Source organism: Silurus aristotelis (genome assembly GCF_946808225.1).
Source record: "Silurus aristotelis genome assembly, chromosome: 18".
NCBI lineage: Eukaryota > Metazoa > Chordata > Actinopteri > Siluriformes > Siluridae > Silurus > Silurus aristotelis.
Window position 1 is genome coordinate 19,756,957 of NC_139591.1, and position 27,704 is coordinate 19,784,660.

General features: G+C 35.6%; 2 protein-coding genes across 2 annotated transcripts; both read left to right on the forward strand.

Annotated features, from left to right (window-relative positions):
* Positions 1 to 3,549: 3,549 nt before the first annotated feature.
* LOC310741548 (uncharacterized protein) lies at positions 3,550 to 13,914 on the forward strand (the record flags this gene model as incomplete). The annotated part of the gene is made up of 10 exons (XM_083569470.1): positions 3,550 to 3,667; positions 5,017 to 5,083; positions 6,588 to 6,691; positions 6,789 to 6,837; positions 7,257 to 7,409; positions 8,365 to 8,529; positions 8,628 to 8,777; positions 9,052 to 9,225; positions 9,501 to 13,053; positions 13,785 to 13,914. The coding sequence occupies exons 2-10, from the start codon at positions 5,071 to 5,073 to the stop codon at positions 13,912 to 13,914; spliced, it is 4,491 nt and encodes a 1,496-aa protein (XP_083425596.1). The 5' UTR covers positions 3,550 to 3,667; positions 5,017 to 5,070.
* LOC310741141 (adhesion G protein-coupled receptor F5-like) lies at positions 13,656 to 27,181 on the forward strand. The gene is made up of 14 exons (XM_083568675.1): positions 13,656 to 15,365; positions 17,331 to 17,440; positions 18,016 to 18,080; positions 18,990 to 19,126; positions 19,359 to 19,544; positions 19,892 to 20,095; positions 20,266 to 20,406; positions 22,057 to 22,235; positions 22,327 to 22,497; positions 22,626 to 23,981; positions 24,103 to 24,144; positions 24,227 to 24,286; positions 24,369 to 24,432; positions 26,461 to 27,181. Exons 1-14 carry the CDS (start codon positions 14,045 to 14,047, stop codon positions 26,526 to 26,528), a joined length of 4,104 nt encoding a protein of 1,367 aa, XP_083424801.1. The 5' UTR covers positions 13,656 to 14,044; the 3' UTR covers positions 26,529 to 27,181.
* Positions 27,182 to 27,704: the final 523 nt, after the last annotated feature.

Here is a 27,704-nt window from a genome sequence, read left to right on the forward strand (position 1 = left end):
TGCAGTGAAATGCTTTTTACGACGGTTCGGCATGAGGGAATAGGGTAGAGAAAAAGATACACGAAGAAAAAAGAGGGCAGATAAATAAAGAGTCTAAACTATATAAAATATAAAATATATAAAGATAAACAAAAAATGTGTAAATACAAGGATGCTTATGACAGTAAACAGTAAAACAGTAAAAATTTAAGGTGGTTGATGTGATTGTCCTTAAAGTGACGGTGTGTGGTATTGTGTGGTATAAAGTTTACTGTGCTGTGCAAGTCCAGAGTTGAAGTGACAGTCCAGAGATTAAAGTAATTAAAGTTTGGTAGTACGAAAAGAAAAAAAATGTGCAGAGAAAGTGTGACGATGGAGAGAAAGTGGACCAGTTCTAGATCCTGGGTGTTTCCTGGTTCAAACGTTAAATGGCCTGCGAGAAAAAAGCTCCTCCTCATTCTCTCTGTGTTTGATTTCAGGGAGCGGAAGCGTTTCCCTGAACGTAACAAAGAAAAGAGTCCATTCTTGGGATGGCTGAGGCCTTCACAATCTTCCTGGCCCCGGTCCGGCACCACGTGCTGTAGATGTCAAGAGGTTATTGACCTCAGTGTGGATGGTACGTTCAGCTGAGCGCACCACCCTCTGGACGGCTCGCCTGTCCTGCATGGTGCTGTTCCCGAACCAGGAAGTGATGCTACCCGTCAGAACGCTCTCAATGGTACAAGTGTAAAAAGTCTTTTGCACCTGAGAGGGTAGTTTAAAGTCCCTTAAGCGTCTCAAATGGTACAGATGCTGCCAGGCCTTCTTCACCAGGGTGTTGGTGTGACAGGACCAAGACAGATCCTGTGTGATGTAAACACCTTAGTCCGAAAATTGTGTGATGTAAACACCTTACCGAAAACTGTCCACTGGGGTCCCGTTGATATTTAGCAGTTGGTATGACTGCTCCTGCTTCGTCCACTATCAACTCCTTAGTCTTGTTGACGTTCAAGAGAATGTTGTTCTCCTGGCACCATCTCGCCAGGTTTTTAACCTCCTGTAGGTAGGCCGTCTCGTCGCTGTTGGAGATCAGGCCCACCACAACAGTGTCGTCAGCAAACTTGATGATGGTTTTGGAGTTGGAAGTGGCCACACACTCATATGTGTACAGTGAGTACAGCAGGGGGCTCAGAACACAACCCTGGGGAGCTCCAGTGCTGAGGGTGAGGGTGGATGAGGTGTGTTTTCCCACCTGTACGGCTTGTGGTCTGTCTGTCAGGAAGTTAGAGATCCATTGACACAGCGGCAGGCTGAGTCCCAGGTCCTCCAACTAAGAGGTGAGTGTAGAGGGAATTATGGTGTTAAACGCTGAACTGTAGTCCACAAACAGCATCTTTGTATCATTCCTATTTCTGTTCTATTTTGGGATAATGTTATTCTCAAAATGTCCTGGTTTATCACCACCTTTAATGTGTTTTACTTCAAAACTCATCTTTAATACGATCTTCAAAAATATTTTTCAACAATTAGTTCCATTGAATTAATGCATATTGATTCGTATACATTGGGGGAAATTGTTATTTGATGTCCTGCTGATTTTGTAAATTTAACCCCTTACAAATGAATGAACATACTGACTTCCACAGACACAAATGAATCCTGTCCCTTTAGGAAAGTTCTCCTAATATCAACTCATTATGTGTATAAAAGACACCTGACACAGAATCAACCTCTTCTATTCAAACCTCTCCACCACCATGGACAAGACCAAAGAGCCATCAAAGGACGTCAGGGACAAGATTGTAGACCTGCACATGGCTGAAATGGGCTTTGTTAGAATAAACCATAAGAATCTAGACTGTTTATTTCTTAATCAGCAGGGGTTCGAATAATTATTTCCCCCAATGTAGCTAATTTTTTTTATATTCTGTATATTGTTCAAGTCAGTGTGTGTGTAGGTCTTGATGGCCATTTTTTTTATGTGGGATGAAGGGAAAAAGGTTGTGATTAATGTAGTAACCATATTCATAATTCATAATGCTTCTGTTATTGTCCCCACACTTAGACTGGGGCATAAAAATATACCAAACATGTATATTTCTATACACTTTCCAACATCATTTATTATATAATCACAAGTAGACTAGTAGATTTTACTAAGTATACATTTTTTACAAAAAAAAGAGCATCAATTATTTAATACTTATACAAGATGTGTGTGTGATGGGACAAAACAAAGAGCATTGCTGTGTTAGTCTTAACATTTGGTAAACAATATCGACTCGATGTACAGTCTGATATAGAACTAAACTGTCCCCATCTCATATTTGACTGAGCTTCTAAAACAAACCAGTGCATAATCTTAGGTTTGTTCTTATCCACATAGTCAACCAGGGGCAACAGTTTTTTCAGTGTCCTGGCAGAAAACCTTTTTATTTCTCCAAATATACCTTTTTTATACACACTTCTCACATTCTTTATTTTTGAGCTTTCTCTTTCTCTATTTGTACCTCCTTTATTACTGTCATGCCTCTCATGCCCAGAAGAGGGCGATATCACACTTAGAGTAGCACTTCGGGTTTTTTAAGAGTACGAGTGCCAATTAATATATAGAAATGAGTTGTGCAATTAAGAATGCATATATTTTACATTTTTGTATTAAAACCAAAAAATCTAGGGTTTAAGTATGAAAATAAATGTTATCTAGAAATCTGAAAATGTATTGACATGAGCAACATTACTGTATTGACTTTCCAGACACCCAGATCTTGAACTCTTGGACTCGAGGTTTACGGTCAAAGCTTTATAGCAGGCCACAATCACAATCTTTCATCCCAATCCATCCTATAAAATTGTAACTGGACGCAGTTTATTTTAGTTCTGATCTCTTTTCATTCTATTGAAGCAAAAAAAAGGAAATCACTTTTTGATGTTTGTTACACTATGGGCTGATTTATTTATGTATTGCTATGAAATGCAGTAAAAGCAGACTGTAATTCTATAGTTAAGATGAGTAATCAGAGTGTTATGCAACAAAGATCTGCATTTAATTCAGCCTCTTTTTATAGCTTGAAGTAATTGTCCTTTCTCTGCCTATTAGATGCAGCAACAAAAGAACAGGTTAAGATACATGCAGGATGAACCTAAAACATGTTCACTGTTTTTTTCTTTTTCTTTTTAAAGATCATCTAGAAATGTATTTTCTAATTCTAATTTCGAGTTTTATTTTTTATTTAGTGAAAATGGAAATAAATATGCATTGTATAACACATTATAAATTGTAAGTAAATAACTTGTCACTAATTTCTGAACCAAAGCAAAAAATACTTATATGTGTGTGTGTGTGTGTGTGTGTGTGTGTGTGTGTGTGTGTGTGTGTGTGTGTGTGTGTGTTCTTAATGTTTGTGCTTAATTAAAATTATTTTATGACATCACAGTTCAAGACAACCAGAACTTTTTTTTCTATTGGAATTTTGAGTGGGTGTGTGTGAGAACCATTATTTAACGGCACACAATAGAACAAGGAAACAAAAAACAAAAAAAAAAGAAAACCGAACTGGTTCTGCAGGACTGTAACCGTGAGCATCATTACTCACTGATTATTATACTTGACTGTGAGTCAGCTGCCAGGACGACAAAAAAAGCTAACAGTCTTTCCACAACCCTGTTAAAGACAAATACATACCTGTTGCATGCCAGATTCTTGAAGGTAAGACTTTTTAATTACTAGAACAAAAAGCCAGCTGTATGTAATAGCCTTTTTATTTTCACTATTATTGCCTAATTTTATTTTGGACTTTTGCAGTTCATTATTAACACTTGCTTCCAGTGAATTTACAGAAAATGTTGATTATGTATTATTATTATTTTAAATGAAAGGGTTTTCTAGTCTAAATATGTTAAGCATGTTTTCCATGTAAAGAACACACACAAAGATAAACATGCAATTAATAAAGGTGTGTGCATTTGGGAAATTTAAAAACAGATGCTATAAATAACAACAACAATATAGATTTTTTTATTTGTTTGTATGGTTATTTATATTTCTTAATGTTTTAAATAACTAAAAAAATAATAATTATATATTTCTTCAATGTTTACTTTATATATATATATATATATATATATATATATATATATATATTTATATATATATATATATATATATATATATATATATATATATATATATATATATATATATATATATATATATTTATAACAATTAAAAGCATTTTTGATAATAAAAAAAAAAGGAGACAAAATTTTTTTATTGTTAATAAAATATTTTTAGTTTTAGTTTCAAAAAATTCATGAAAAAAAAGTGTATATATATATTTGCAGACAGGGAACACCCTACATAATCTGCAGTTTTGAAGATGCTCTGACTCAGTCGTCTAGCCATCACAATGTGGCCCTTGTTAAACTTGCTAATGCCTGCCCATTTTTTTCTGCTTCAAACACGTCAAACATGAAGACAAAATGTTCACTTGCTGTCCAATATATCAATATATCCCACTCACTGGTCATAATGTTATAATGTAATAATGTAAAGACTTTATAGTGTGTGTGTGTGTGTGTGTGTGTGTGTGTGTGTGTGTGTGTGTGTGTGTGTGTGTGTGTGTGTGTGTATATATATATATATATATATATATATATATATATATATATATATATATAATATATATATATATATATATATATATATATATATATATATATATATACACACACACACATGTATATATTACATGTATACATTTACAATATATATAATGTAAAAATAAAATAAAATAAAAAATATTATAATAATATTTGATATATGTTTATGTTTGAATAAATCTAAGGACATAAAAAAATAAATAAATAAATGTATGCCTAGCAGCCATTGTAACTGTTGTTAAGGCAGAATCACTACTGACAACTTGGATGTCAGTTTGCAATTAATGTAAATTAAACCCACAACACTCCGTATCTAAGATAAAGGATCAAGAACTGAAGCTGTGAAGAAAAAGAAACTCAGTTTACTGACTGTTTAACTTTTAAAATCTCCGATAGGATGTCGTCAAATATCCATGTGACCATCTGCAGTTAAAAAGCTGTGTGAACATTATGGCCGATACAGGTAAAACTTTTTAAACCTGACATTAGTATTATGAGGTTGAATTATTTACTAAATTCTATGAAATCTTCTATGACAGTTGCACATGTTTATATTAAAGCACTATTACTAATATGTTTACATTTTCTTAGTAACAACTTATACAGGGACTTGTATTCATAGATACAAGTATAGAATATAGAATGTTATGGTTTCATTGTGGTAGGTTTAGTATTAAAAAAAAAAAGCATCCCCTATATCAGTCCTTTCTCGACACTTAGGAATCCTAATTCGAACAAATATCTTATTGTTTTATATTTCCAAAACAAATATGCTGCTGGCAATCAAACACTACTAAATACAACTAAACCATGGCCTGGTATCATTATAACAGCTTGGGTGGAGCTTCTACATTTGATTTAAATCTCTATGCAATTATATCCAAGATTCCAAATGTGACTTAATATCCACATGCTAAACATTAAACTACTATAATATAATGAGGTAATGCACTATATTACATTAGCTACTAGTTTTGCTGATGTTAGCTCCCTATAAATAATCACTGATCATATAGAACTAGGTTTATGTCGCATAATCATACAATTACAAGTACAAGAAAACATCCAACTTTCCCAGTTAGCCACAAGTTGGTCATCAGGTGTTCTCCAGCTTAAACAGCAGAGCAACTGGTTGATGATTCCATAAAGATAAGCTATCTGAGTATTATTTACTTTCCAGCAGAATAAAAACTGTGTGAATGTTTGAGCTATTTTCTAAACAGGACTAAAGGAAATCAAGTGTTTTTCAATTAGAACAAATCACAAATCTATTATTCTCACCTATGCTTTTCTTGCAGACGCTCTCGACAAATAGCTCATGATTTTAGAGTCATTTTCTTCTAATAGATCACTTGGTTTTATTTTCTCAAATCTAACCTAGTCAATTTATTTAGACCTAGTGACCTAGAAACATCCAATCCTCCACATTTATTATGCCCTTACTTTAAAAAAATACTTTCTTTGTACTGCATGCTTCATATCTAACTACCCACATTCACATGTTTTGTTGGGTCCCATGGGATCCCAATTCTGAAGCTCACCTTTAGTTTCGCTTTGGTCCATTGTTTTATTTTAGACTCTCTTACAACCCTATTATTTGCAGTCTTTTATTTTCTTGCTCCTGGTTGGCTCTTGGTTGGTACCATGTAACTGTACTACCTTGTGCCAAAAACTTGGGTATAAAGTTATTTGATGCATTTAAACTAGAATATAACAAATGTTGTATGACATGTCAAACTTACATTTTTATGTTTATAATTCTCATATTAAAAGAAAGAAAAAAAAATATGACACTCATGCTACATTAAATGTATGCATTATTGCAGTATTGTCAAAATAGTACCATGTGAGTTTATGCACTTTTCATGGAATAAACAGAGTATTATTATATTGCTTTGACAAGAAATCTATTTAATGATTAAATTGACATGAATTTCATTTTGTCCTGTTTTACCTCTTTTGTACAGTGAAAACAGCAAAATACTTAACAAGGTTTGCAGCCATTTTCCTCAGTATTATGAGTGTGGTAACCTCAAAGGGACCTCCTGAAATTTCAGAAATGACTCTAGAGGTAAACTTCAATTTAACTTTTGTAGTAAAAGCAAAAAAATAAAAATAGTGAATAAATTCAAATGTATTAGAAAACATACTTTCCTCAATTTTTTCAGCTTAGTTCTACAGATGAACTACTGAATCCCTTGAGAGTGCATCACGATGGTAAATAAGAATTTTAGGAGCATATTTAGAAATTTGAATACATATAATGACCTTCAAAATTATTATTTATATGCATTGAATGAGCAAATACTAATACTAATACAATTAAAATATTATTTGGATATAACATATAACAACACTATGGAACATCTATCTATCTATCTATCTATCTATCTATCTATCTATCTATCTATCTATCTATCTATCTATCTATCTATCTATCTATCTATCTATCTATCTATCTATCTATCTATCTATCCTGTATACTATATGTGTGTGTGTGTGTGTGTGTGTGTGTGTGTGTGTGTGTGTGTGTGTGTGTGTGTGTGTGTGTATATATATATATATATATATATATATATATATATATATATATATATATATATATATATATATATATATATGATTATTATTTCCAGCCAGCACAGATATCGTAGAATACATCATAGTGGTTGAGGTGAATGTCTCACAATTGATTTTGGTTGAACAAATCAAGGCATCATTGAAGTCCATCAGTTTTCCATTACAACTTGACAACAGCACAGAAATCGTGGGTTTCAGCTTTACAACAGGTAAACTACATTTTTTATACATTAAGGCTATGCTTTTATGGTATTTGATCATGTTAATAATAACTGCAGTTGCAACATTTGCTAATAGCTAGAAAAAACTAATCAGTAGCACCACCACGCTTCGGTAACCACTGGTGCCAGAGCCTGGTCTTTTCAAACTGTTAACCAACAAAAATGTATCCCTTCCAAATTGGTGCAACACATATATTTGCTGTGTTGTCAGAAAATTGTGAGTTTAATTCCCAAACATGCCATAGCCATTTGTGGCCAGTACAAAAATAGCATAAAAAGCATAAGCTTTCTTTAACATTCACAGTGCTGGCAATCACACTGGGAAACTGAGAGCTCATTTATGCAAATCAGTAGGCCATCTCCTGGCTATTAGCAAGCTAGTGTTTGTTTACAGGTATTGTCTTACTCAGATTCTATAAATGTAAGATGTTTCACTGTGGATTGTGGACAATACTCAGAAGGATTTATTGCCCATACACATTAACTCAGTTTAATGTTCAGAGTTAAGTTACACACGTGCCAAGATTTAATATAAAAAGGGTGCATATTAATATTCAGATGTTGCGAGGTATGTCTAAAACAGAGAGATATAAATAATGCAAATTATGATGTGCTGAATCAAGTGCTATTTTATAAACGTACAAATAATGAATATGGAATATATGATATATTCATAAATGTAACCATATTTGCAGATTGTTTTTTCATCTTCTTGTTGTGAAATTTCTGAATAATATGAATTATGCAGCCATATAATGTCAATATACTAGACTTCAATTAATTCCTTTTATAATCAAATGTGTATTTTTAATGAAAAAAATTATAATTTAATTTGTGAAATGTATCTTTTTAACTATGACTATTATATTTTGTGTCACAGATTATGCCACATTTTGATAATTCATCCTTATCCATTTATTTACATTTTTTTTATCTACCATAGTGTGTACAGCAGCTGAAAATGTATATCACTGCATGTGTGAAGATCAATATTTTTGGCCATACGATAACTGCATATATACTGACTGTAACACAAATGAAGGAACATGCAACTGTACCTTCATCAGTAACTTTTCCAATGATGGACAATTGTGTGTGCCAAAAAGTGGTAGGAGAAATGTTTTGAAGTACATGAATATACAGTATGTATAAGATTTTTATAAGATGTTTTTTCTTGTGTTAACCTAACTCATTTATTTTTTGTAGAGCTGCAATTTTTTGAGTTTATCATTGAAATTGAAATTAATGTCACAAGCACAGCAATGATAGGTGACGTGAAGGATCTTCTAGAACGATTCAGTTTCCCAATTTCATTGGATAACATAATAGAAGTTACAAGTGTGAACATTACAACTGGTAAGAATTAGACTGTAAATAATTGATCTTTTGATAAGTTTAAAGTGAACTCAAAAATGTGAATGTAGATAGATAGATAGATAGATAGATAGATAGATAGATAGATAGATAGATAGATAGATAGATAGATAGATAGATAGATAGATAGATAGATAGATGTAGACACATAAACAAAAAGTTATCTTTGTAAATATTTTAAAATAGATGTAAAATGAAGCCAAAGTTGGCTCTAATAAAAACATTTCTGCTGTTTTTTTTTTTTTTTTTTAAACAGTGTGTAGTTTGAATGGTTCGGAATATCAATGTAGGTGTGAGGACCAGTATTTCTGGCCATGTGAAAAATGCACAGTATATGGGTCTTGTGATAATGTCACCAATAACTGGTGTGGTTGCATCAATGCTTTTCCAAATGATGGACAGTTCTGCCAAATAATCAATGAGCCAAAAGGTATGTATCACAAAAATAAAGCAAACAAATTTATTTCATGATTTTCAAAAGGGTATATTTAATGTGTTCCATAAAATATTAGATTATGCTGTCAGTATTTTGATTGGATGTGATTAATATTTATTGAATTTATTTAATTTATCAGAGAAAGTGAAGTTACCCATCAAATAAGTTGTCCCATTTATTACAAAAACAGTGGTGACTCTGTTAATAAATGAGCAATAGAAATAACTATATATGATTTAATATTATGTTTTGCATATTTTACCTTGTAGATATTCCTGCATGTCCATCTTTAACAACCAACACTTATACACCAACCCGGAATATAACTTCCACAACCACAAACACCACAAGTGAAAACATGACAGTAAGCACAATTGTGACAATCACTCCTGCAACAAAATTAGACCTTGAATCCATCCTTAGCCAAACAACAGTCACCGCAAGCCTAGCAACTACAGCTATTCAATCTACAACAAGCATAATATCAGCTACTTCTAACACAGATACCACAGCCACTACACCAACTGTGTTCACAACTGATACAGTCACAGATGTTACAAACACAATCATTCAAACTTCCAACAAAATTACATCCTCTATTTTAAGCCCAATTTTCACACAAACTGCATCGTCATACACAGACACATCTGATTTAACCATATACAGTGCAACTAACGACACCTTGACAACAACAGCTGCATCCCCAGACACTAAAAATAGTCAAATTCTTCAAACCACACTGTTTGCAACCATAACTGCTGATATAGCCACAGACATCACAGTAGATCACATTGCAACTACTGCAATCACAGCACCCACAACCACAGACATCACAATGATGACTGCTACAACTACAGACTTTACATCCTCAACTATGCCATCTGTACCCTCAACAGTCATAACTGATGAATTTACAGATGTCATAGCAACAGCTCCCCAAACGACAATCACAGCCACTGCAACTACAGACTCCACACAAACTATTACCATGCCAACTATGGAAAGCACTACTATAACCACAGCCCAAAGTGATAGAAGCCCAGATGCTACACCCAAAAACACCACTATCATAACTAATACATCCACTGACATTATACCAACCACTGCCCCAAATACCACAACAATTACAACTTATTCAACCACAGATGTTAAAAATATAACCATCACAATACCCATAGCCAACACCACAAACACTGCAACTATAGACAGCACACTAACCACCACTGCTACAAAAACTGAGACCATTAATGGAATCACAGCCAAAACCACAGATGTCACAATCACAGATTTTCAAATCACAACCATTGGAATCCACCTAACAAACATCACAGACACCACAACGGCAGACACTACATCAACCACTGACACTGCAATTATACAAAGCACTAATGCAATGGCAGCCAAAACAAGCAAAGCCCCCACAATCACAAACACCATAACTCCAGATGCCACAAACACACTTTCTACAATCAAAGATGCCACAACCACAGACACCACAATTATAACTGCTACATCCACAGACAATATATCTGGGGATATAACAATCACAACTGGCATAACCACAGGTAACACAACAACTATAGAGTCCACTTCTAGAACCATAGCCAGAACAAACAAAGCGACTACAATCACAACTGCTGAAGCTGCAGACACCACAGAAACAGCTTTTCCAACTGTTTCTACAATAACATCGGTCACAAGCACAGATGCCACTACCCCAGCGATCAGATCCATAGCTACCCCAAACACAACACCAATAACTACAACCACAATGACTGTGCACACATCTCCTGCAAACATAACCACACTCACAACAACCCCACTTACAGCTGCTTTAATCATAAGTACTACACCCACAGACACCACTAAACACACCAAGACACCTTTCACAGATGCTATAACCTTAACTGCTACAACCACAGACACTATCCAGACAGCTGCCCCAACTACAGCTGGCATAATAGTAGGTGTTACAACCACAAATACCATAGACGCAGATCAACCAAGTACAGAGATTGCAACCACAGCTTCTGCAACCACTGCTACTACTATCATGATACCAACCACTGCAACCACAGACAATACAAGCAAAGCCACTGGAATTACAACCACTACAACCACAGATGCCACACACACAACCTTCCCAACAGTTTCTACAATCATAGCTGCTACAGTGACAGATCCCACAACCCCAGCCATAGGAACCACAGCAGACCACACCACAATTACAACCAGTGCTACCATAGAAGCCACAGCCTCTGGTTTCACAATCCCAGCTGCTACAACGTCAGACACTTTAACTACACTTGTCCCAACTACAGCCACAACAACTACACTTGATACAAACACAGATGCCGCAACCACAGACATCACAATCATAACTACTACATCCACAAACAATATATCTGGGGATGAAACAATCACAACTGGCATAACCACAGGTACCACAACAACATCTCTACAACCCTCAGCTATCGCAATCCAAGTAACCAACACGACAGACATCACACAAACCATTGCAAATACAACTACTGCAATCAAAGTGAAAACAAACAAAGCAACAGCTTTTTCACCAGTTTCAACAGCTGCAACAATCACAACTGCAACCATAACTGCCACATCCACAGAAACAATCACAACTGATAAAACTGCAGATGTTACAATCACAGATTTTCAAATCACAACCATCACAATCCCAGTAACCAAAACCACAGACACCACAATCGCTGAGACCACACCAGATATCTCTGCCACAACTTTAGAGACCACATTTGCAACTACAGCTGAAACAAACAAAGCCTTTATAATTACAGATACCACAAGCACAGATACCACACAAACAGCATTTCCATCCCCAGTTCCCGCAGACACAACCATTTTAATTAAAGATGCCACAACCACAGACACTACAAAAACAAGCCCTCAAACTACAGTGATTGCAACCACAGACTCTGAAACTACAGACACCACAGCTTCAAATACTATACCCACTGCTTCGCTAACTATAAAAAGCACAACTGATACAGCCAGAGATATCACAACCACAGGTCTCCAAACCACAATCATCACCATCCCAGTCCCCAACACCACAACTACAATCATTGCCGCTACAACTATAGAGTCCACTTCTGGAACCATAGCCAGAACAAACAAAGCGACTACAATCACAACCGCTGAAGCTGCAGACACCACAGAAACAGCTTTTCCAACTGTTTCTACAATAACATCTGTCACAAGCACAGATGCCACAACCCTAGCGATCAGATCTATAGCTACCCCAAACACAACACCAATGACTACAACCACAATGACTGTGCACACATCTCCTGCAAACATAACCACACTCACAACAACCCCACTTACAGCTGCTATAATCATAAGTACTACACCCACAGACACCACTGAACACACCAAGACACCTTTCACAGATGCTATAACCTTAACTGCTACAACCACAGACACTATCCAGACAGCTGCCCCAACTACAGCTGACCTAATCGTAGGTGTTACAACCACAAATACCATAGACGCAGATCAACCAAGTACAGAGATTGCAACCACAGCTTCTGCAACCACTGCTACTACTATCATGATACCAACCACTGCAACCACAGACAATACAAGCAAAGCCACTGGAATTACAACCACTACAACCACAGATGCCACACACACAACCTTTCCAACAGTTTCTACAATCATAGCTGCTACAGTGACAGATCCCACAACCCCAGCCATAGGAACCACAGCAGACCACACCACAATTACAACCAGTGCTACCATAGAAGCCACAGCCTTAGGTTTCACAATCCCAGCTGCTACAACGTCAGATACTTTAACTACACTTGACACAAACACAGATGCCGCAACCACAGACATCACAATCATAACTACTACATCCACAAACAATATATCTGGGGATGAAACAATCACAACTGGCATAACCACAGGTATCACAACAACATCTCTACAACCCTCAGCTATATCAATCAAAGTAACCAACACCACAGACATCACACAAACCATTGCAAATACAACTACTGCAATCAAAGTGAAAACAAACAAAGCAACAGCTTTTTCACCAGTTTCAACAGCTGCAACAATCACAACTGCAACCATAACTGCCACATCCACAGAAACAATCACAACTGATAAAACTGCAGATGTTACAATCACAGATTTTCAAATCACAACCATCACAATCCCAGTAACCAAAACAACAGACACCACAACTGCTGAGACCACACCAGATATCTCTGCCACAACTTTAGAGACCACATTTGCAACTACATCTGAAACAAACAAAGCCTTTATAATTACAGATACCACAAGCACAGATACCACACAAACAGCATTTCCATCCCCAGTTCCCACAGACACAACCATTTTAAATAACGATGCCACATCCACAGACACTACAAAAACAAGCCCTCAAACTACAGTGATTGCAACCACAGACTCTGAAACTACAGACACCACAGCTTCAAATACTATACCCACTGCTTCGCTAACTATAGAAAGCACAACTGATACAGCCAGAGATATCACAACCACAGGTCTCCAAACCACAATCATCACCATCCCAGTCCCCAACACCACAACTACAACCATTGCCGCTACAACTATAGAGTCCACTTCTGGAACCATAGCCAGAACAAACAAAGCGACTACAATCACAACCGCTGAAGCTGCAGACACCATAGAAACAGCTTTTCCAACCATTTCTACAATAACATCTGTCACAAGCACAGATGCCACAACCCTAGCGATCAGATCTATAGCTACCCCAAACACAACACCAATAACTACAACCATAATGACTGTGCACACATCTCCTGCAAACATAACCACACTCACAACAACCCCACTTACAGCTGCTATAATCATAAGTACTACACCCACAGACACCACTGAACACACCAAGACACCTTTCACAGATGCTATAACCTTAACTGCTACAACCACAGACACTATCCAGACAGCTGCCCCAACTACAGCTGACCTAATCGTAGGTGTTACAACCACAGATCAACCAAGTACAGAGATTGCAACCACAGCTTCTGCAACCACTGGCACCACAGCTACATATACAATACCCACAGCTGCCCCAAACACAACTATAGGTGCATCACCCACTAACACACGTCTTCAAACTACAACTATTGCAACCACAGCTTCAACAACTGCAGACACCACAGGTACAAACTCATTACAAACAGGTGCCCCAACTACAACCACAACAATCACAATTGATACAAACACAGAGGTCACAACTACAGCTCATGGAACCACAAACAACACAATTCTAGTCACTACCACAGACACTGCTACTACTATCATGATACCAACCACTGCAACCACAGACAATACAAGCAAAGCCACTGGAACCACAACCACTACAACCACAGATGCCACACACACAACTTTTCCAACAGTTTCTACAATCACAAATGCTACAGTGACAGATCCCACAACCCCAGCCATAGGAACCACAGCAGACCACACCACAACTACAACCAGTGCTACCATAGAAGCCACAGCTTCAGGTTCCACAATCCCAGCTGCTACAACGTCAGACACTTTAACTGCACTTGTCCCAACTACAGCCACAACAACTACACTTGATACAAACACAGCTTTCCTAAGCACAAAGATAACAACCCCAGCCACCACCACCACCACAAACACCACAGAAACCACTACCACCACCTCTACAACTACAGACATCACAACTGCAACCATAGTCAAGACAAGCAATATTACCACAATTACAACTGCTACTAACACAGCTACCATACACGCAGCTTTTCTAACCACAATTCCCACAGTCACAGAGTCTACAACTCCAGTTATTGAAACCACAACCATCCCAGTCATAACTACAACCACTGCAAGCACAATCACTGCAAACCCAACCACATTCATAACTACTCCTACTGCAGCGACAACAACCATAGACACCAAAAGCACAAGCCTTCGAACCACCATGATTGCAACCACAGCCTCTGCAACCCCTAATATGACTGTTGCCATAACAGCAAATATCACCACAAACAGAACATTTGCCACAATCCAACATGCAACCACCAAAGGCATAAAAAACACTCCAGCAGTAACCACAGCAACTGCAACCCAAGGTAAGTTTTTTCTTAAGTTATAAAAATGAAGCGTTTTAAAAAAAATTTGTAAATCTATGTGATGTTCACTCATATAATGAAAAAAATCATTTTGATGAGTAATTATTATATTTACAACTGTTGTACACTTTTATTATGGGTTGCCGAATTTCTTTAAAAATAGCATATATAATCTTTCACTACTGCAAAAAGAGCAGAGATTAGCAATAACACGTTGCTTTGAATTTGTATTAAATAAACCATTGAAAATAAAAATATATGTTAAATGATAAAGCTTTAATGCTGTATTTTTAAAGCAGCAACATCCGGCTATGAATGTGATTCAAAAATTAAATACATACTTATACAAATACATATACGTTTAAATTTATATACATATTTAAATAAAAAATAAAACATTCCAAATATCTTTTTATTCACTTACATTTATGGTATTTGGCAGACCCCCTTCTCCTCACATTTATCTTATTTATGTTTTGCTTTATTCATGGGCAATGGTAATTTGGTGCTGCTGGGATTTTAACTCTGCTGTGATTTAAACTTAGCATTCTCTTCAGAAGTTCTCATTCTCTTCCAACATCTAAACCTCAAGCTATCACTACCCAAAACAAAGCAAATTTAGCAAAGATTTACAGAATTATTTTTTTTATCAGATTTTTTGAAAGAAATTGAAAGTGGAACCTTTTCAAATATCCAAAAGTTGTAAAACTTGAAGTAAAGTTCCAGAACAATTCTGAAAAGCCTGACATATGATCATAAATTCAACAACATATTCCATTTTTTGTGGACTTTTATCCTTGTGCAACATTAACCTAACCACTTTAATAGGAACACCTCTATGTTCCTTTACCTAATCTAAATTTGTAAACGCAGATACAGGTGAAGGGATTCAGTTGATGTTCACATAAATCATCACAATTAAGAAAAATGATATCTGTGATTTTATGCATGGGCTGATTTGAACATTTCAGAAACTGCTGATCTCCTGGGATTTTCATACACCACCATTTTTAGAAAATGACAATTCATCTCTTAGCAATAGGAAAATGACATAATAAGAGATGTCAGAGGAAAATGTCTGGATTGGTTTAAGATGGCAAAAAGGATATAGTAAATTAAATAATCAATCTTTACAACCTCCTGGACGCCTTCCTGGGAAGGTGTTCTGGGCGCGTCCCACTGGGAGGAGACCACGGGGAAGACCTAAGACACGCTGGAGAGACTTTGTCTCCCGGCTGGCCTGGGAACGCCTCGGTGTCCCCCCGAAAGAGCTGGAAGAAGTGTCTAGGGAGAGGGAAGTCTGGGCATCTCTGCTTAGACTGCTGCCCCCACGACCCGGCCTCGGATAAGCGGGAGAAGATGGATGGATGGATGGATCTTTACAACCTATGATAAACAGAAAAACATTTCAGTGGGATTTAGTTAGGAAACACCTGCATTGCTACAAGAACAGAAGACCATCTTTTTTCCGGTCTTCAGGACCAGTTTCGTGCTAGCACGTGATAGCTTCAGTTTTATATATCGTTAAATACAAGCAGCCCAGCAGTTTCTCAAACCAGCCCAATTTGGTGCCAACAACCATGCCAGGGTTAAAGTCAATTATAAAATTATTATTTTTTCACATTTAGATGTTTGATTTGATTGATTTTATTTGTAAAATATATTTTAAAGCAATTATGGAAGTGTACAAAAGCTTTTATATGTCATAAATATGTTTTAATCTTATATAATTCTAAAAACTACTGATAAGAAACCACATAAATCTCTCAGGTACAGTGGAAAAATGTGTAGCAAATTCTAACAAGAACTTCAGCTACAGTGCCAGCTTTGTCCCCACTCCCCTTTTCTTCTTTCTGTGCTTGTACGTAGTTTTTCCTAATGATCTAATCATGTTGTGTTTTACTTGTTTAAATGTACACATCACCTTTACATTTTTTACTCTTTTTAATTATTTTTCACCCACAGACACCAGTGTCATTGGTCTCTCCATGAAAATAAACAGAGAATTTGACATGGCACTGGCCGATAAAACAAGTGCAGCCTTCAAAGAACTCAAAGGAAAAATTGAGGAATTAGTAAGTTAATACGATACGATTATAAAGGATCGGCTGTTTTAATAGCAGAAGTAGCAGCTTTAGAAAGAGCAATAATAAAGTGAAGAAATAAATCCTTTAAAACTGTAAAACATGGCAAAAAGAACATGGGGTGTGGTGTAATAGCTGTAATCCCTGTAATAGCATTGCAATTTTTTTATACTTTAGTAATTCACAATTGACACCCTATTATTTTATTTATATCACTGAATGAATATTATACCATAAATTGTCATTTTCTCACCAGCCTTTTTCCATCATGAAGACTTTCTCATGGTGGAAACTGTACATTTATGAAAGTCAGTTAGACTTTCATAATATTTAATAATAATATTAATTTCTTAAATACCGCACATTTTTATCCTGTTTATTATCAGTCTTAGATTATGTGGAACGTCCACCAAACAAGTCTCTGTGAATGTGCTGGAACAATTCATAAGAATTTGCACATGAATATAAACTTTTTAAAGACATCCCTACAGGCAGAGCTGCTGTTTTATTTTTTCATTAAAAAAAAATTGTGAGCACTGTGATGTAAAATGTGTCTTTTTTTTCAGATTGATCTAAGTTATAGAAGCTTGCCTGCCTACCAAGCTAAATCTGCAAACGTGAATTATTTTAGGTGATGTTATTTATTGCATTTAAACACATCCAGTTTATTTAAGATTGTGTTCATCTTAATTATAATTTCAATTCAATTCATTTTTATTTGTATAGCGCTTTTAACAATGAACATTGTCTCAAAGCAGCTTTACACAGATAATGTGGTGATTAAAAGTGAATATGTTCTTTATGAGTAAGTTTGTCCCTGATGAGCGAGCCGGTGGCGACTGTGTCAAGGAAAAACTTCCCGAGATGGCATAAGGAAGAAACCTTGAGAGAAACCAGACTCAAGAGGAAACCCATCCTCATCTGGGTTGCACCGAATGTCCATTTGTAGCAGATATACAATGTTGCGGCGTACAGTGATGATGATCAGAAGCGAACTGTATTCCTGAGTCAGTGTAGGAGACTGTTGACATTTACTACAGATTTAATATAATCTTTTCCACAATTCCGCAATGTGGGGTTTAATAAACTTTCAGGTGTGGCCCTTGTTTGGTTGGAATGAAAACCTCCACAAGATTGGACACCTCTGATCTTGATGATCTGATAAATGCAATAACTTTCGCAAACTTCCATGAAAGCTAAAGAAACTGAACGTGCATCATGTAATATTTTGTAGTATTTGTTGTAGAATTTTATCAATAGTTCTTTCACCCAGATCAGGATGATTTCCCTTTTAAATCTGGTTCCTCTCAAGGTTTCTTCCTCATATAATCTCATGAGGTTTTTTCCCTTCCACTGTTACAACTAGCTTGCTCATTAAGGATACACTTATGGACTTGAAGGGACTAATTTATGACACCAACATTTGTAGTCAAAATGTATTAATTTCTGCCCACTGTTAAAAAAGCTATACAAATAAAATTGCATTGAAATGAATAGAGTTCTTACTAAATGTTCTAAATGATGTTCTGTGTGTTCACAGGCCTGGCAGTTTGATTACAGACTTTAGCATTAAAACAACTAACAGCGACCTCAATTTGCTGTCAGCAAACCAGCAACTTGCCAGCAATCTCCGAGCACAGGGATTCAACATAAGCAATGATGCATTCAGTCATAGTGGTAGGGACATTATTAGCTTATTATTGCTTAGCTTTCGTCTTCTTCTTCCTTTTACTATTATTATGAGTATTATTTTTGAGTAGAAGTGGTAATAGAATTTTTTCTGCTATCGCACCACCCTTTACCTGACATAATGGGATTATATATAAACTAAATGCAACTTTTATCTATTTGGTGATAAAAATGAAAGAAGCAATGTGACCTCACACTTGTACACGGTTCTGTGTTTTAGTGCCAGATGGCCTTTATACAAGCAAAGACCAAATCTACCCTGGGCAAAATCTGATACTGACCTGCAACACAACAGCAAATAACACCATTAAATGGACGAGGAATGGAATTGAACTAAAAGCGTCTGATAGATTTATTATTGATCAGACTGTTCTCACTGTGAAAAATGTCACTCCGGATGATAGTGGTAAGTTAGAAATGCCTTCTGTGTAGTATGCAACCTCACATTAAATGTACTGTGTTCAAAAAATTATTGGGAATGAATTGTTGCTATTATAATAATGTGTACACTTTATATTATGAAATAATTATTTGAGTCATCAACATTTCTGGATCCAAATTTTACTTCCCGAATTTTATTTTGTCCTAATAAAATGGACATGGATTAAAGCTTCATGTTAGTTTAGACACTGAATTTATTTCAGGATGGAACTTATGTTATATATAAACAAATAATAATAAAAAAAAAATCATTTGATCAAAAGTGTGTTTTTTATGGTTAAATGATTGCTTATCTTTTTTGCATCGTGCCAGGGCAGTATGAATGCAGCACAACAGAAAACTCAATACCCTTTGTTATCTGGCAAAGGATTTTGATTCCAGAACCCAATATCCAAGTGAGCAATGACAAATTTGTCAAATGTGAGAATTCAACAGTTGTGCTGCAGTGTTGTGTTTATGAGAGCTATGAAGTGAAGTGGAATGTTGACCAGGCAGCTTGCAGCCAAACTTCAACAGGTCAGATATAAACATTTTCTGCAATATTTCTATAAAAGTGGACATTTTTCAGGAGGTCATGAAGAACAGATCAATCATAATCATTCTGAAAATAAATAAACAACCAAATGTATAGCATACATAATTTATCTAAATATGTTTCTTGTGTTTTTACTTTTTTTCCACCAAAGTTCCACCAAAAGGCTGTATAATATGTGGCTATAAAATAAACACGCAGGATTGCCAGAAAAATGAGAAGATTACGGTCACGTGCCAGCTGACTAAAAGCGATTACAATGCACAGAGCGTCACAATAAATGCAGTCAACGAAGGTGAGTACTGGGTCACGGTTATTCTTTTTACATTTTTTTCTTTAAAATGAAAATAAAGTGCATCAGAGAAGACAAGTGATTTAGTTGCTTATTTACATATATATGACTAATATCAAAATAAGTAACTTACATAGTATTACACAATCAACAAGTGACATGACACCTTATTCACCTAATGTATATACATTTAGATACTGACATTTACATGCACATTTTTATTAATCTAGCAAATAGATTTTTAATGTGCATTAGCTACACTGTAAAAAAATATCACAGATATAGACAAATGAATCGAGTATTTCCTATTTAGGAATTACAATAAGAAATACGAAATGATTATTATTCCTGGACTTTCATTTGATTTATTTATTTACTTATATCAATTTTTAATTTTTAAATTTTAAGAATGCTAAGAATGCAGCTAATACAATCTAAATGTGCTTATATTATTCGAAAATAATTATCACATAAGAGGAAATATTCTATAGAGAATCTTAACATTGTAGGACTTTAGTAAAGTCCGGTATTAATGTAGGTGAGGTGAGGAGGTCTGGAGTACTTCACTTTCATCCCAAATGTGTTCAGTAGGGTTGAGGGTCAGAGCTCTATAGCAAAATGTAAAGCATATCTTCATGGAGCTGCCTTTTTGCACAAGGGAATTATCATGCTGGAGCAGATTTGGGACTTTCATTCTATACATTTCTATGTCTCCAACTTTGTGTTAAGGGAAGAACCTGATAGATAAGAACTACATATGGCTGGAATAGTCATGTGTCCCAATACATTTGTTAGTGTATCTTCTTTTATTGATTTTGTACAGCATATACTATAGTTATTTTAAATTGGGTAGTGGAAGATACTCATTGTTTGCTTTATTGAAGTGCTTACATTCAACAGTTGTTCTGCAAGCTTGGTTTACTGTTCCATGCTAGCAATTACATTTATGCATTTACACTTTACAGCAACTTGAACTATGGCTGTAGTCAAGAATACCATTGTCATGTACAAGACTAGGCCTAGGTGAGATCTTAAGTCTTAAGTAGGTCAAGGCCAAGATCAAGTCCAAAAATAAATTGAGACTGAAAACCATCTAATCCTGGTCCTTATACTAGTTGGCTTCATTGAGCATTGGACCCATATGAATATGAATGTCATTGAATGCTGTTTATTTATTTATTTATTTATTTATTTATTTTATTTTACAATCTTGGTTGAGACTCCAGTCAAAACCCTCAAGTTTTAGCTTAAACACCATTAAAATGACCACGATCACTGTTACCAATCTATGCACTCAAGTTGTACACAGAATGACATTAATTGATTTAACAGGATACTCAGGTATTACAGTTTGGCATATGATTCGCTTTGAGTGGCGGTATAATCATAGAATATGTCTGCATCACTAAAGCCATCTGTTCATTAGGAAATGAGTGACGAATGAAAACTGATTAAAAAATTGATACTAAGTTCCATAGTGCCATAATTCACATGTTCTTTATAAAGTAGTTTAGTTTTTGTTTAACGATACGGTCAAATTGAATCTTAATGGCAATATGAAAACAAACGAGGGTAGTTTTACTCCTTGTACTCAAAGGTTTCTGTCTATAATAAATGTCTAAAACATTCTAATGTGTAATATACTTCCTTTAGTGTTTACCTGCTTCGATGCTGTATTTGGTCCTGGAAATGTGAATGATATACATTTGGGCGACTGTGCTGGAGACATGGTCGGCAATCAAGAAGCTAAGTGTAATTCAACGGGACAGTGGCAAATTAGAGCTAACAACTGTGCTCTGCGAGTCATTCAAAATCTAAAAGATAGAGCTTTGGTAATTCAGATTTGATTTTGAACTTTATTTCCACCAAGGATAAAAAGATATATTAGCATTTAGCATTTTTGCTTGTTTTTTTTCTCCATAGGTTTTAATGCCGATTGAACTCCCGCAATTTCTGGCTAACCTCAGCACTGCTACTGAAACAAATGCTCTGAATATTACTTCATCTCCATCAACTATATTAACAATCATGGCCATACTGAAAACTGTTGCCAGTATCTCCCAAACAATTTTAGTCAGTGAACCCATTATGACTGTAAGTATAATCATGTTTTTTAAATCGCATTTTAACTCACTCCTTTTTTTTTCTCATTAAGAACGCAAATCAACACTTTTCTATTTTGTGATGCATATTATTTGATAAAATGTGCTCTTCATTCTAAGGGTTTTCTAAAAACACTAGACGTCATCGGGTCCGCTGCAGCACGGGGGACATGGGAGGATCTAAACCGGAATACTACTACCAGCAATGCCAGTTCTGAAATTCTGCAATCTATCGAAAGCATCGGACGCAGACTCCCAAATGATATCATTGAGATAACAACTAACTCGACTCATCTCAAAAAAACTAATAACACCTTTCCATTTTCTGAAGTGTTTGGTATCAATTTAACGACCCAAATCAATATTCCAATGCTTAATGACAGACCTTTTATAACAGTCATAGTTTTTTCTTCACTTGACAATGTCTTACCTAATCGTACTGCAAACAAAGACAGTCCAGCTAACACCATCAATGGAGATGTAGCTATGATTGAACCAATGTCAACAATTAAGAACATCTCTCTTTCGTTTGCCATCAAAAATAAGACACTTGGAAGCCCTCAGTGTGTCTTTTGGAACTTCAATCTTGTGAATGGCACTGGGGGATGGGACTCGACTGGATGCCAACTAAAACCAGAGAATGGACCGGAAAGATTTACATGTGAATGCAATCACACGACTTCTTTTTCAATTCTGATGTCACCGTTTACCCAGGATAAAGAAATAACTATCATCCTAGACTACATAACTTACATTGGTGTTGGCATTTCGATGGGCAGCTTGGTTTTGTGCCTCATTGTCGAACTCATCATTTGGAAATCAGTGACGAGGAATGACACGTCCCACATGCGTCATGTCTCCATAGTCAACATTGCTCTCTCCCTTCTGATCGCGAACATATGCTTCATCATTGGATCGGCAGTAATAACAGAAGGAGAGAAAACGCCAGAGGGGACCTGCAACACAGCAACATTTTTCATGCACTTCTTTTATCTCGCCCTTTTCTTCTGGATGTTTGTCTCAGCACTCTTGCTCCTCTACCGCACCACCATGGTCTTTTCCAGAATGAGCAGAGGGTCAATGATGGCTATAGCCTTCACTGTTGGCTATGGAGCCCCATTAATCATAGCTGTTGTTACTGTGGCATCTACAGCTGGGGGCCATGGATACATTCAAAAAGATTACAATTGCTGGTTAAACTGGAATGAAACGAAGGCCCTCCTGGCATTTGTGATTCCTGCTCTGACTATTGTCGCTATAAACCTCCTGGTGCTTGTTGTGGTTCTGTGTAGGATGTTGAGGAGAAAAGTTAATTCTTCCACACATCCAGATGAGAAGCATCCTCTCATGGTTATTGCTAGATGTGTGGCGATTTTAACTCCTCTCTTTGGTCTAACGTGGGGATTTGGCATTGGGACCATGGTGTCTCCTGATCATAGGATTCAGATAGTGTTCTCATTCCTTAATTCACTGCAGGTATTAATGTTATTTTCTTAGTAATTATGATATATGCTAAAAAATCTTATACATAATCTTATACTAACATAATTTATCTGACAAAATGAATGCAGAAAACTGTCTAATTTGCTTTTCATAGGGTTTCTTTATTTTGCTGTTTGGAACATTACTGGATAGTAAGGTATGTGCTGTTATTTTAAGATTAACTTCTTGTTTAAGACTTGTTTTAGGATGTTTGAGGATCAAGATCTAAAACTTTACAGGTTCAAAAGACGCTAGCAAGAAGGTTGAGTCTGAGGAACGTAAACTCTAATCAGAGCAGGGTAAATACACAATCTATTCCTGCTACAAGTAATTTTACTTGGATGATAATCAGGATTTTAATATGGAGTTTTTAATCTATAGAGCACAAGCACTGAACCATCCTTCTCAAGTAGATTTACTCTTTTTCCGAGGTTGTGGAGAAGAGGTAAGTTGATTATTATTATGCACTGATTTATTAAATGATCACATTATACTCTGATTGCATTGTCAGGTTTTTTTTTACCTTTGTCCAAGTAACATAGTTACAGTTTTTCTCAGTTGTTTTGGAGTATATCTCAATATTAACAGCAGCAGACATTGGATTTCTTGCTAAAGCCTCAACATCTGTAGTTCATCTCTCAAAAGTTAATATTTGTGTCAATGAACATCTCAATGCCATCAGAAATTTTATTGGATTACAATAATTAAAGATGCACAAGGCTGAATTTCTGCTGTATGGCATCTATGAATTTCAACAGCACAAATGTACACAAAAATGTATGTGAGATGTTGATTGCAAGAGACCAGACAGGATTCACACTTTTACAGTACTGTTCTAGTGTTCGTTCACTTCCTGGTTGTTCCTCTATTTTCAGAAATTGTAATTATGTGTTTTGCTTTATGTGTCTGTCGCCAATTGAAGGGTCACAAGATCACCTTTGACCTGTTTTAGAGAACCAGTTGATCATCTGAGGCCTTTCACTCATCTTTTTTAGTGACTATCAAGATTCATCTGCACAATTGATCAATTAAAGACACATTTACAAAAACTAACAAAAAACAGTTTAATAGAAATGTAAGTTTAAACACTGATGTAAACAATTGATCGTTTCTTAATTGATAAATAAAATTAATTAAACAAAGGTACCGAAGCATTCACAATTTGTTCAAAGCAACGAGAAATGCTTGGAGGTTGAAAAAATAGTTTTTGACAAAGATTTTCGATTCTGATCTGAGAAACACATCAAAGCAACTGAAAAAAACTGTACGACTGATACTAATTTAAAATCATAAATACATTTTCTCAGTGTATTTTTTCTAATAGATAAGTAATTTGAATTGGATGCAGACTTTTGTTCATATGAGATAAGAAATGTCTAGTTAACCACCTGCTGTTGCATGGTTTTTCATTTTTACACACCAACACAAAAGGAAAAGAAAGTCACTCTACTAATGGAGAAATTGTCTCTGTAATTTAGTAATGAAAATGTAGATATGTATTTTTCAGAGATGTGGTTGCAATTAAGCCTGAACTGGAGATTTTCACATTTATGAATGTTGGGCTGCACAATCAGGCTAGACATTTGGGCAATTGAAAGAAGCATTTAACTACAAATAACAGGGTTGGACAAGAAGTTCAACTTTAGTGATGGTTGACACGGTGTGTAAAGCCGTCTCAAAAAGTCCAGTTGCATAAGGGCTCTTTGATGCAGTAGATGCAATGAGAGAGAACCCTGGAACTTGGATGAACATAGCACCTAGATGGATTAGATGGTCAGCTGCAGCACAGTACAGGAGCTTATCTGTTCTTCACAATTGGTTCTTCAGCCATACCTGTTCCTCGCTTCACTCCTTGCTGTGTTGCCACAGCTTCAAAAGAATGTAATATCCAAATGATATTCCATTGCCTGTGAGCATCAGGACACAGTTAGGGGGATCCAGGTGTTCAAAAACTCAGGATAAAAGCAAATCTATGTTGATCATCCAGCTCCATAGAAACAAACGGGTCAGCACAATGACCTGAAAATACAAGAGGTCTAGGAAAGTTGAACACGTTTAAATCATTCCCAAATAACAGATTTATGGATTTATTAAAATGCTAAGAAACTCAGCAAAAGGCCACATCTGATCCTGCGACAGTCAACTATAACCAAATATAGTGATGACAAACGCTGGAACTGTCACCCACACATACACCGATTAACTATGCCGTAGCAGAAACATTTTCAACACTACCTAAGTGTCGACACAGTCGAATGAGAAATAGTTCATACAGTAAAAGTAATTGATAATAGATCTAATGTTCTTCCTGCCCACATTCACATGAATTCTTGATGCATCAGACATTACTATTGTACGCTGTGTATTTACTTATGCATTTCTTTTAAACGGATGAAAAGTTATGTTTCGTTTTAGTCACTTAAATGAAACAATTCCAGTTTTGCATCGTCATTAACATTCTGGTCTTTTGCAGATGTGTACCACGTATCTGAAGGTGGAATTTTGCCTTCGTCCTCAAGCAACTCCTACAGAGTCATTTAGTGTAGTCAAGTTAACGTTTTATCCACAAACAGTAATTATATGGTTTCAACATCAACAGTATTTATACAATTAATTAAATGTATTTGTATCATTGGTTTTGTTAGTGACATCAGTGCTAATGAAATTTCTTTAGCTAATTCCATTTATTTAACCAGATATCATTTGAGTCAATTGCCTAAGACCAGAGATGCTCAAACTAGGGCCTGAGGGCCAAAGTTGGCTTGTAGTAACTTTTGATTCGACCCACCATGTCACATGAAAACAGATTAAAAAAAAAAATTAATAATTGGGAAAATGAAACAAATCAAATTAAGATTTTTTTTTTTTTTTACAATTATTTCTTATAAGTTTTGTAAGTATAAGTAAGTTTTGCTGACTTGACAACTAGAACTTAGACATAAAACTGCATTAGTTAAGCAGATTACTGATTCATTGTTTCTAATTATTTATTTATTTTTAAGTGAGGGGAAGCATGGCAACTTAACTCAATTTAATATAATTGTTGGTATAACCCAACATTTACTTCCAGCCCTCAATCTCATTTGGCCTTTCAAAGGAAAAAGGTTCCTCAGCTCAAGACTATACTGTTAAGAAGTTTTTTGTTGTATTGTACAACAAAACATTGTAATTTACAATAAATCTTTTCCTAATATGTCTTTTATTTTTTTCAAATGATGAATTCTTTAATATTCACCAGCTCCTTGGTATATATTGTTTTAAGAGTCTCCTACACAACTTAACGTGAATGATATATGGACCAGATTTTCTTTTCCAATACTGACACTGATACTAAAATATCCTGTATTAGATGCTATTGATCACCAAAGATTCTTTTTCTAATATCAAAATATTATTTTGATGATAAAGGTGAAAATACATTCCACCCCAAAATATTAAGGAATACATATAATAAAAATCAAACCCAACAAAAAAGTTACACAAAATACTGTTCTTTTTTACACCTAACCATTTCCTGTTACAAGAAACTATAATAATACATAACAGAAACTCCCAGACATCTCCTGACTTACCGTTAACATTATCAGGCATGTGGTTTTGCGGATCACATGACCTACTTTGACCTACTTTACATTGTTGCATTCTCTTGTTTTTCGGATTAGATTTCAGACACTATTGGGTCTAAAATTGTTTCCTTCAACCCCAAACCTACTCACC